This window comes from Chionomys nivalis, chromosome 14 (genome assembly GCF_950005125.1).
Source record: "Chionomys nivalis chromosome 14, mChiNiv1.1, whole genome shotgun sequence".
In the NCBI taxonomy this organism is placed as follows: Eukaryota; Metazoa; Chordata; class Mammalia; order Rodentia; family Cricetidae; genus Chionomys; species Chionomys nivalis.
In genome coordinates this window covers 70,556,556-70,568,570 of record NC_080099.1, presented here as the reverse complement: position 1 = coordinate 70,568,570, position 12,015 = coordinate 70,556,556, and the positions used below count along the sequence as shown (strand labels likewise).

Here is a 12,015-nt window from a genome sequence, read left to right as displayed (position 1 = left end):
CTAGTAGTACAGGTGTGTGCCTCTACCCCAGAGTTGCGTGCTGTGTGGAGAGTGGAGAGCACTGTAATACTGAACCACTTCTTTATAACTGATGGGTTTGTCTGAGATGATGTCTTGTGTCGACTGAACTATGTAACTGACAGCCCATTGCATCATGGCTAGTTTATACTGCCTTTTGGGGATATATTTATTGTTATTTTATGTAGATGGGTTTGGTATATGTCTATGAAACATGTGCATGCAGTGCCTGAGGAGGACAAAAGAGGGCATCAGATTCTCTGCATGTGGAGATAATTTTGTTAGCTGCCATATGGGTGCTGGGTCTTTTGCGAGGGCTTTAACAACTGAACTCTCTCTCCAGCCCCTTCCTTACATTGCTTTCAAATAATAACATTTTATTTCTTCTTAAAAATTGTTTTAGATTTATTTGTGCATATTAGTGTTTCCCTGTATGAATGTTTATGTGCCACATTTGTACTTGGTGCCTGAGGAGGTCAGAAGAAGTCTGGTGAATTGGAGTGACTGACAGCTCTGAAGCACCATATGGTGCTGGGACTAAACCAGGGTCCTCTGCAGGAGCAACACGTGCTCTTCACTGCCGAGCCACTTCTACACCCCCATGACATTTTCTTTTTAATACAGTTTTTCATGGCTACTATATCTTCTAAATTTTGTAGAAAAACTATAAGCCTCTTAAAAGTTTTTTTTTCTCATGTGGTCTGATAGGAAGAGTGGTAGACAGTGCACAATATTATGATATCCAAATGTTTTGTAATGTAGTGTGCCACCAATAACTTTCCATTGATCTGAGTGGAGCTGGGCATGGGGTTCATGTTTGTAATCCCAGGACTAGGGAGACTAAAATTCAAGAACAGCCTTGCCTACAAAAGTAGTAGAACTTAAAACAAAAATCTGATAAAACTTAAAAATTTGGCAGCATTAGTTCTAATTCAGAGGTTCATAGATCCTCCAAAGCTTAATTTATAAAAGCAGTTATTTTTGTGTATTTTTGTGGATGTGCACATGCACGCATGCGTTCAGATGTGTGCATGGATACTCCACAATGCACACGTGGAGATCAGACGTGTGCATGGATACTCCACAATGCACATGTGGAGATTACAGCAGAGCTTATAGGAGTAGGTTCTCTCCATCCTCCATATGAGTCCCACGAATGAACTCAGGCAGTTAAGTTCAGCACAAGCTCTTCTGCATCACGAACCATCTCACCTGCTCCTTCAAAAGTCTATTCTTAGACTCTTTGAACTTGCTCCATGGCATTCATAAACTGCCATCAGAGACCTTTGTGTTCTGAGCCCCATGAGGTTCCAGGTCCACTTTAGAGGGTGACACTTTCATGGGTTTTTTGTATATTTTTGTGAGGAAAAGTTGCCTCTGTAGCATTTATGTTCTGTGCTCTATTTGGCAAATGAGGATTCTTTGTTTAGCTCTCAAATATCAAAAAGCCAAATAAACTGGGAATGATAACAACAATTTCTGTCTGTAGGGACATGATTTTTTTTTTTTGTCTTAAGAAAAAAAAAGAGCCTCATCATTTGATAACAGGATTTCTTTTGAATATTTTTCTGAAGAAAATGAAATTCATACTATGTAAATGTAAAGATAATGTGAATTTGCCTTGCAGTGCAATGCGTGTTTTACTCTCAAAATTACCAAGACCATGGATTGTAGATGAGAAGAAAGATGATGGTTATACTGCCTTGCACCTGGCTGCTCTGAATAATCATGTGGAAGTGGCTGAACTGTTGGTGCATCAGGTAGGAGAGGCGGCTATCTTTTAACAGATGTAGAGCATTCTAATTCTTTCCTTCATTTTTTCAAGTGGACTTTAATAGGCTGCAATAAAACCCACATGATGATGAAAACTGAAGCAATGTATACTCTGCCTTTTAACGTTGATTATTTTTGTTTGTTTGCATATGACAGTCTAGCTGTGTAGCCCTGGCTTAGCTAAAACTCAGTATCCTGCCTCAGCCTCTGAGTGCTGGAATTGCGGGTATGCATCTCTGCCTAACACTGGCTCTCTATCCCCAACCCCTTGCGGTGTAGCGCATGTGTAGAGGTCAAAAGACAGTCCTCAGGAAATGATTCCGTCCTTCCATTATGGAGGTCTTGGAGATCAAACTCAGGACTACAGACTTGGCTGCATCTTGCCAGCCTCTCTCCAACACTGGCTTATACTCTCCCCAGTTTTCACATTTAAATAGGCATAACATTTAAATAGAAATACCTCATGACCAGTCAGACACAAATACATATAATAAAAACAAACCAGAAATGTGTGTCTTCCAGAATATGGCATAACATATTAGAGTTTCAGAGTTGTGATTAGACTGGTTTTAAGACCTAACAGTTTAGGGGGCTGCAGATGGCTCCACACTTAGAGCACTGGCTTCTCTTCTAGAGGACCTGAGTTCATTTCCAGCACTCACATGGCAGCTCACAACTGTCTGTGACTCCGGTTTCAGGGACTCTTGACATTTTCACACAGAAAACAAACAAATTATTTATTTATTGGAAACCTGGTAGTTCAGGTGTATCTTTTGAAGCTTTGAATTCTGTTCTTAATTTTGATTTGTTGTGCCAGGCATTATGCTAAGCAAATTTTTGTGCTGTATTTCTTAATCTTAACATAAGCCCTGTGACATAGGTTATACTTTCACATCATCAAGGAACCGAAGAAAAGGGCTAAATGGTGAAATGCTTACAAAAGTGGTTTAAAAGTGGCAGAGGTTAAGCCAAAAGTGCCTTGGATTCAAAATCAGTTAATTTGTTGTTAGGCCCTTTTCCTTGTGTGGGTATTGGAGGCTTTCAGAGCCAGTTGGCTGGTGGGCTCTTCTGAGCCTGGAGGACTTCCTGCCTTCCCTTTGCACCTTCTCACTGAATGAGAAAGTGAACTGACCAGTCACTAAAATAACACTGAATTCTATATGGAGACACCATTGCTTTTCAGAAGTATTTACAGTTTGTAGGAATTGCTCTCTCTGTGGATATTGAAAGAGAATCATGCTCAGCTCCACAGTGTGCTTCGTCCGTGAGCTGGCTTGAGATAGTTACTGTAAAGGAAATCCTTATTTTACACCACTGTTCCACTTGTAGTTTGCTGTCTGTCTGTTCTCAGTGTCCATGTGAAAAGTCTCAGGACAGCTTCCAAGGAGGAAACTAGTCAGCTGTGCTGTCTGTTCCTTGGGAGTAGCTCACAGTTCTCTTGTTCTTTAATGTCGCCCAGACGTAACCATTTTAAATGTGTTCATTGTTAGGGAAATGCGAACCTGGATATCCAGAATGTGAACCAGCAAACAGCCCTACACCTTGCTGTTGAACGGCAGCACACCCAGATTGTTAGGGTAAAGTATTTTTTCTTGTTAACCATACTCACGTTAGAGCCTTGTGAAAACTGAAATGATACAGTGTTCCACTTCTTAAAGGGACATATTCAAGAACTTAAGACTTTAGGGTAAGGGGTTAGTATCTAGTTCAGAGTCTTCATCATATTGTTCTTAGACTTCTGAATTCTCATAAAGTTAGTGAGAAAAATTTAAAGTAACAATTTAAATAATTGACATCCCTCTTAATGTGTGTAGTTGACAGTAAAATTAAAAGCTTTGTCTGTGAACTTGCTATTGCAAATGGGAAGTCGAGCTATATATTTTTAGTTTACTGATCTGGTGATTTCAAACAAAATACCTGAAAAAAGTATTTGTTTACATGGTCTTATGGAGCAGTGACTCTTAAAAGTTTGTAGACTGAAGTAGCTAACACAGTGTCACCTGGAAATGTGCAGGAAAGTTTATTCTTGTACTCTGCCCCAGGCCAGCGGAACTGGACCCTGGGAGGGTCCTTTATTACTTGCTTTTCTCTTTGCTTTGACAAAATAGGGGCAAAAGCAACTTAAGGAAGGGTTTCTTTTGGCTCACAGTCTGAAATGGTGCAGGCTGTCACGGCAGGAGTAAGAATGAGGCAGCAGCTGGTCACGGTGTCCCCAGTCAGCAAGAAGAGTTGAACGCTGGTGCTCAGTTCAGTGTCTCCTTCTCCCCTTTCTATTTAGTGTGGAACTCCAGACCGTTGCAAGGTATCACCCACATTCATTGTGGGTCTGTCCTTCTCAGATAAATCTCTCTAGAAACTTTCTCGGGTATGCTCCTGGGTGATTCCAAATTCAGTCCAGTTGACAGAAAACTAACCAACAATGGTGGGTACATTCCTGGTTATGCAAGCCTTCCAGGTCGTCCTGATACTTACCAAGTTTGAAAAATGTTCTAGAATGATATTTTACATAACTTTTTAGAACAAAAAAAGAGACAAAGTATGATTTGCCAAGACAAGTAAGACTGTAGAGTAAGGTTAGTTTCTGTGGATGCTATTGTTTAGAGCTCTTTGATGGTATTTGTAGAAAGGATTAGGAAGATTGTCGAAACATCATAAGGAAAGTCTAAAGTGAGCTTACAGGTTGCCGCACAAGTCACATAATGAGATAGACAGTAACTCATTTTGCTAAGTGGTTGGATTTTAGCAAACAATGTTTACATTAATTGTTTCTTGAAATTTCGAACTGTAGATTTACTATAGTTTCTTATAGGTGTAGACACTATCCAAATGAGACATCTTTCCCTCTCTCAGCTTTTGGTCCGTGCAGGTGCTAAGCTAGACATTCAGGATAAGGATGGAGATACCCCTTTGCATGAGGCTTTAAGGCATCATACTTTGTCTCAGCTACGCCAGCTACAAGACATGCAAGATGTGGGGAAAGTAGATGCTGCCTGGGAGCCATCAAAAAACACAGTGAGTAAAGATAATGTTCCCTCATTACCTTTGAAAGCATTTAATCCTTATCTGATCTGTGTTGGATAAAACATTTTATCAGAGTTGTACTTGGATTTACAAAACTTTAGCACTACTGATCACTATGAAGTGCATTTGTTCTACATCTTATCAAAAGTTTGGTTCTTTCTAACTTCAGCTTTACAAATAGGGTAGAGTGGGTATTTGTTATGGTTTGAATTTGAAGTCCCTTAATGCTTGTTCATTTTGACCAGCATTTCATTTGATCAACACCACATGTATTTGAAGAGCTATCTGCTCAAATCTTTCTCATTATAATTTTTGAATTCTTTCTTTTCTTTTGGCTTTTATTTTTTGAGGTGTTACGATTGATCCCAAGGTCTCATGCATGCTAGGGAAGTGCTCTCCCACTTCTAAGGTCTTTTGTTTTCTTCTAATTATTTCAAGATTTATTTCTATAATATGAAAAGGAGTTATCAGTATGTGATACGTACATATTTTCTTCTGATCTATGATTTGTGTTGCTACTGCCCTACTGCTGCCTCCTCTTTGTCTTTGGGTGTGGTGGTGACAGTGGAAGATAATAATTGTAGTGCAGTGCTTTGGTATAGCAATGAGCATAATTTAGTATTCATTGTTTTTGTATAGAAATGATAGCATAGTCAAGAACTAGACCATGATTGTAATCCCCCACTTAGGAGGCTAAGGCAGGATTTGTGACTAGCATATACTGTATAGTGAGTTCCCTGTCAGTCTAGGCTAGAGTGAGACCCTAGCTCAAACAAAACAAGTTTCCCTGTATATACACACCGTATGTTTCTAGGCACTGGAGAAACACTATATCCTCTAAGTACAGAGAGAGTCTTAAGTGCAGATACAGCAGTTCTGTGTATAATGGCTGCTATGTCTGCACCCTCGGTCTTCCTCAGTTAAGGAGGTCCAGAATAAGGATATTTGATCCTTTTTATGTTCTTCAAAAACTGTTTTTCATTCTTAGAAAGTTGTAAGAGATGGGGCTCCATTTGATCTAGTGTTTCCCCAAGATGCTTCTCTAAATTAAGATGGGCTTGGAAGTCTGATGTCTGGTGATGTCTTCCTTGTCAGCAGTGCCAAGGATGTCAAGAAGGGAGTTGTGCTCACATGCATGTTTCTGTTCTTCTTTTGGCAGTGGTGTTTTGTGATGAGGTTTCACTGTCTTGCCCAGTTGTCCTCAAACTCTTGATCCTCCTGCCTGACTTTTGAGTGGCTGGGATTATGTATATGAGCACCATGACTGATTTTTGACAATGTTCTTAGAAGAATGGAATGTCCTTTTTAATGACTTATTTATTTTTGTTTTAAGTGCATTGGGGTGAGTTGCTTGCCTGTATGTCTGTATAGAGAGTACCAGAAGCCCTGGAACTAGAGTTACAGACAACATATGTGAGCTGCCATGTGAGTGCTGGAAATTGAACCAAGTCCTCTGAAAGAGCAGCCAGTGCTCTTAACCAGAGCAGAATGTCTTTCTTAAATATTATTATGTATGGTTTATGTATCCTAAGAAAATTTTGGTCAAATGAAGGTTACTTACATTTTTTTGTTTTGTTTTATGTTATATAGAAGCTTTTAAGTTTAAGCTCTTGCTTTAAGTTCACTGTTCAAGTGAACCTTTATTTAGAGTATGGCATAGATGAAAGTTCATTTGTCATTCACTGATTGATGTCCAGCTGTCCATGCGCCATTTGTTGAGTAGTGTCTTTTTCTAATTGAATGTCTGCTGCCTTTATCCAAGATCAGCTAGCTATCTGTGGACGCCTCCTTTTGCATACACCATCTTGTTCTTTTGGTCCATGTTCTTAGCTTTGGGATGCCTGCTCAAATGTCCTGTAGCTTTAGGATTCAGCGTTTGCTCGTGCTGAAATTAGTGAATGGATGTCCTCATTTTTTTTTTATTGTTTGGCTATTTTAAGCCTTTATACTTCCAAATGAATTTTATTACGATCTTGAAAAGTATAAATGAATCTGAAGGCAAAATGTTTGTGAATTTTTGTCTTGCATGGCCTGGGTGTATATTAGTAACTCCTTTGTGCCTTCTTTCTTGATCATCATTTAAGATGGAGAAGAGCCTTCTTTCCATAGGCTGTTGTAGAAGATCATAAAAGTACTTCAAACAGTGCATGGCTCATTATGGATGCTTAGTGGATCTTGATAGTGATTTTAACAATTTCAGATAACACAATCAGATGCTGATTCATCTCATTAAGTTTTGCCTTGATTCAGAAACATTGAGAGTTAGTTGGTAGCAGCTCCAGAGTAACACTGAATAGGAACAAAAGTAGTTTCTTCTCAGCCAGAACCTGCACTTGAGTTTCTCAGCCTTAATCGACCTAACTTTGGGTCTGTGTCTGTCTCTGAATCACTCATGTAGGAGGCAGGTATCCAACTGGGTTTAACCACTTTGGGTCCACTTGTACACTGCAGAGCCAGTTCTCAAATGTGGAAAATCAAGGAACATGGGGGTGGGGAGAGATGAATTCACATTAGGACTGAAACACATATTGTTAGTGATAATTGATGGCAGATTTCCCTAAGGGAAAATCATGACTCTTTATTTGATTTCAGTTAATAATGGGACTTGGTACCCAGGGGGCAGAAAAGAAGAGTGCAGCATCTATTGCCTGTTTCTTGGCAGCCAATGGTGCCGACCTCAGCATTCGAAATAAGAAGGGTCAATCACCACTGGATCTCTGTCCTGACCCAAGTCTCTGCAAAGCGCTGGCAAAATGTCATAAGGAAAAAGTCAGGTTTGTAGTCTTTATCATCATGTAATCTAGTGTTCTATTCATAAGGTGCTGTGTAACTCATAAGGGAGGTCCTGGGTCTTGCAGGTGTCCAGATCTCTGCAGTTCTTAGGCCTTTGGGCTGCACTTGAAAGGATTCCCTCTGTGACCTATGTCTCATTCCATGTTGCGTTCCCCACGTTATTTATATCACTTTATGCGTGATAAACTTAAAAAGCTTTTCTAAAGTCGCTTAATCTCCTAGGAATCCTATGTGCTCTGGGAATTTATAAGGAAAACCTTACTAGGAAAAGCCTCACTAAATGTTGTGATTGTTACAGTATTTTCTATGATAATACTCTAGGCATTTTACCACAGGGCAGTTTACTCTCATTGAAAGTTCGTAATAATTCTAGCACTTTGTAACAAGAGCTTGGAAACAGTTATCAGCAATGAAGGGTTAAAAGAATGAACAAGTGAGCCAGCCAGCCTATGGGTTGTGGCATTTTCCCTGAAGATGATCATTTCACATATTCCTATTTTTCTTGACAGTTAAGTATGTCAGTAGTTTTAATGAAAATGTCTGGTGTAAATATTTTCTTTACCGAGATAGTCATGCAAAAATTACGCATCTGTTTTTGTTTATTTTTGTTGTTTGCTTGTTTGTTTCTTTTTTGAGACAATGTTTTTTCTGTGTAACAGCCCTGGCTGTCCTGGAACTCACACAGATCTGCCTATCTCTGCCTTCCATGTGCTGGGATTAAAGATGTGCGCCACCACCACCCAGCCACATCTGTTTTTTAATACAAACAGTGGTATGAAAATATTTTTTGACCTTTATATTTATTACTGACTATATTGGTAGCTCTCCCTCTTCTTTGGTGCTTTCTTGCCTCTGTTAAATTGTACATATAATAGCCAAGTAGTGGTTGGCGAGGTGTTGGTGGCACACTACCTGGCTGTTACATATACATAGGGAGAGAGGATATTGAATATTGAAGAATATATTTTAAAGATTCCTTTCAATTATGTCTCTGTCTGTGGAGTTATGGGAGATTATAAACCATCCAATGTGGATGCTGGAAACTGAACTTGGGTTCTCTGAAAGAATGGTATATTCTCTTAATTACTGGGGCATCTTTCCAGCTCTTTTTTTTTTTTTTTAATATAAATGATTGAACTAGGAGCCCATGCTAACTATTCAGCCCAATATAAATACTTTAATGTATATATATATATTTTAAAGTATATCTTTAAGGGACTTAAAATTTTATTACCAGAGTATAAATTCATTTAGAAATAGATACTTTAATTACTGCAGTAATGATTTTGAACAGTGGAACCTTTATGTGCATTCCTAAGTTCTTGGAACCCGTGTTTACTTTCCATAGCTGTATTAGTTATGCATACATGCATTTTCATGCCTGTTTCTGCATATTTATGCTATGTAGTATACCTTTCTGTAGTGTAATTTTATCCTTCTGAACAACACACTCACTGGACTGTCAGGACAGCAGCTGGAGTGTCTCACTGTCTGTGTTTCATCCTCTGTGAACTCTGGTGGTACTGTCCTAGTTGATACCACAATACGATGCTAATTGAGGCTTCTGTTTTATTCCTGGGATAGAAAATGTTCTAAATTAAATTTTACTTATATTAGCTTTTTGTTTTGTTTATTTTGAGACAGAGGCTTAGTATGTTCTTCTGACTGTCTGACTGAACCCACTATGTAGACCAGCCTGGCCTAGAATTTAGAGATCTGCCGGCCTCTGCTCCTGAGTGCTGGGATTAAAGGCATGAGCCACTATGCCTGGCTCATTAAATTAGTTTTTGCTGGTGTTTTTAGCTGTTTGTTAGAAGTTCAACCTTGTTCATTGAGTCTTCATTTAATTTGAAGATCGACTGGTACTAGAAGAATGTGTGAAGGTGCAGAGAGGTTTATAAGTTTAAGAAAGCTCAAGCATTTAGTACCTTTTTGATCTATTATTTTGAGCAGTAGAGATGTGAAAATGAGCAAATATGAATAGAAAAGGAAATAGAAGAAAGGTTTTTATATGCTTTTGACATTTGATATTTAATATAATCTGTTTTTTTATGTGTACAATGACACTTTGGTTGTTAAAAAATAAATTTTTGAGAGTATTTGGATGGGCTTGATTTGACATACTTTGTTTTATTAGTGGCCAAGTGGGTTCTCGGAGTCCTTCTATGATTAGCAATGATTCTGAAACCTTAGAGGAATGTATGGTGTGCTCAGACATGAAGAGAGATACTCTTTTTGGCCCATGTGGACACATTGCGACTTGTTCTTTGTGTTCCCCACGTGTCAAGAAATGCCTCATCTGTAAAGAGCAGGTTCAGTCCAGGACAAAGGTAAGGGAGTCTGTGATGTGTTGATCTATCTGTTGTTGAGTTCTGTGATTGCCATAACATATATTAGACTATGTGGTAGTTATTGCACTTTGTTCTCACAAATGAGTTAAATACCATAATATGTAATTTATACATTTAAAGTGACCCGTTCAGATTTTCCGAGTTGATTTCTAGTTTAACCTTACTGATAATACTTTTCCATGTTCATTATTATCATAAAACCACCCATGGATTTTAACTCTAGATATTTTTTTTAGCTTATATTTCCTTCTTTACATCTAAAGTATAGTACTTAAAAAATAGTTACTATTTTTCTTTCAAAGCTCTCTAAAACTTAGATACATTGAGTTCTGTTTTGTATTTTATACTATGTAGTTTTCAAATTTGTAGAAAATTTAACAAAACGAGACATCTAATGAACTCAGTACATTTCCTGGATTATTAGCAGAGCCTTTGACCATAGGAAAATAGTGACCCCAACTGGTTAAAGAGGAATCAACAGCTTCATTGAAGAAAAAATTCTAAAACCAGTATTTAGAGGAAAGGATATTTTTAGACGAATTATTTGGATTGTTCAGTAATTTGGGAAATATAAATATATTTCAAATTAATACAAACTTTTTGTTGAATTAGGAAATAAAAGTTTTTATTTTAAGTGCTAATAATCAATGTTGAAAGTGTGACTTTGTTAATACTACTAGAGGCTTGGAGGCCGTCCTCTGCTCAGAGCAAAATGCTTTATTCAGTTGTTCCATTCATGAGAGTAGAACCTGAGGAAGTAAGCATAAGGGGAAATTTTGTGCTTAGACTTGTCTTTCAAGTAGGAGATTGTTAGATAATTTGCTCTAATATTTTAAACTTGTACAAATATTAAGTAAGTTATTAGTATTGGAGGTAGCTTTTGAGTTCAAGAATATCAGAGACCAACCAGATTTTACTGCACTAGACTAGTGCCAAGTATACACACTCCATGTACATCCCTGAGGCTTGGGCTGGAGAGTAAACCTTTACTAAAGCAAGCAAGAAGACAGTGGATAGTGATGGGTGAGAAGTGGCCATTTCTGGACAATAATACTAAATAAAAGAAAACTATATGTAGCTATGCTGGAAAACAAATGGGAAACTAAGGGCAGTGGTGTGAGCTGCAGGGAAAGGGGGGTCAGTCACAGTTGTTGCAGTACATGACAAAATGTATTTGTAGATGAGGTCAAATGGAAATTATGAGTAGGTTGTAGAAGACTTTAGGACAAGGGTGAGGAATAACCTAAAAGCTTTGGGCTTCAAGCAGCATGACCAGGTCCCAAAAGGGGGTCTTTTATGGAGAATTCACTAGATTGAGGTAACATAAGCACCCCTCTTGCACTTTTAGCAATTTACTACTCTGGGTAAGGTTTTGTTGTTATTAGTCTTCTCATAACCATTTGTTTTAATACTTGTTTATTAAGATTTCCTTAAAGTTTTTGGAACAAAAAAAGGAAAATTAACATTTAGCTCATTATCCCTGGCCTCAAATAAAATAGAGTCTTTGTATGTGGTTATTGGTGTTAGGAGGGAGGGAGCAGCAGGAAGAGTGCATCTTAAACTAGGGCACCTAAGGATGTGAGAATGAGCAGCCAGGAGGGCAGAGCACATTGAAAGTACACTGGGGTGGTCAGCTGCTAGGCGGACATGCTTTCTCTGCAGTGTTCACTCTGCTGGTTTTGTTTTCTTTCGCTGTAGATTGAAGAATGTGTGGTGTGCTCTGACAAGAAAGCAGCTGTGCTCTTTCAACCTTGTGGACACATGTGTGCTTGTGAGAGTAAGTAGTAGCTTATTGGGAACCTCCCCAGTGTCATAAAAATAAGAGCGAAGTGAAAAATTACATCTTTGATTGTTTGTGTGCGCGCGCGCGTGCTTGTTTATTTATTGGATAACCCCCTACAGAAAATCTGGACAAGGATTTAGTACCATTTTGGTCTATACTTTAGAGTAATAGAGTATACTGAGTAATTTGAATACTGAAATTCTGTGTTCTATCAGGCTGAATTTTTTTTTTATTTCAGTTATATTACCACAAAAGGTTCTCTCTCTTTCACACGCA

At 38.4% G+C, this 12,015-nt stretch overlaps 1 protein-coding gene across 1 annotated transcript in view; it reads left to right on the top strand.

Annotated features, from left to right (window-relative positions):
- The window catches only part of Mib1 (MIB E3 ubiquitin protein ligase 1), a 108,721-nt gene that overhangs the window by 82,149 nt on the left and 14,557 nt on the right, over positions 1-12,015 (top strand). The window contains exons 13-18 of the mRNA XM_057788410.1: positions 1,646-1,778; positions 3,282-3,368; positions 4,642-4,803; positions 7,405-7,586; positions 9,743-9,935; positions 11,655-11,733. Of these exons, the coding sequence (XP_057644393.1) occupies positions 1,646-1,778; positions 3,282-3,368; positions 4,642-4,803; positions 7,405-7,586; positions 9,743-9,935; positions 11,655-11,733 (836 nt within the window). The remainder of the gene's footprint in view (positions 1-1,645; positions 1,779-3,281; positions 3,369-4,641; positions 4,804-7,404; positions 7,587-9,742; positions 9,936-11,654; positions 11,734-12,015) is intronic.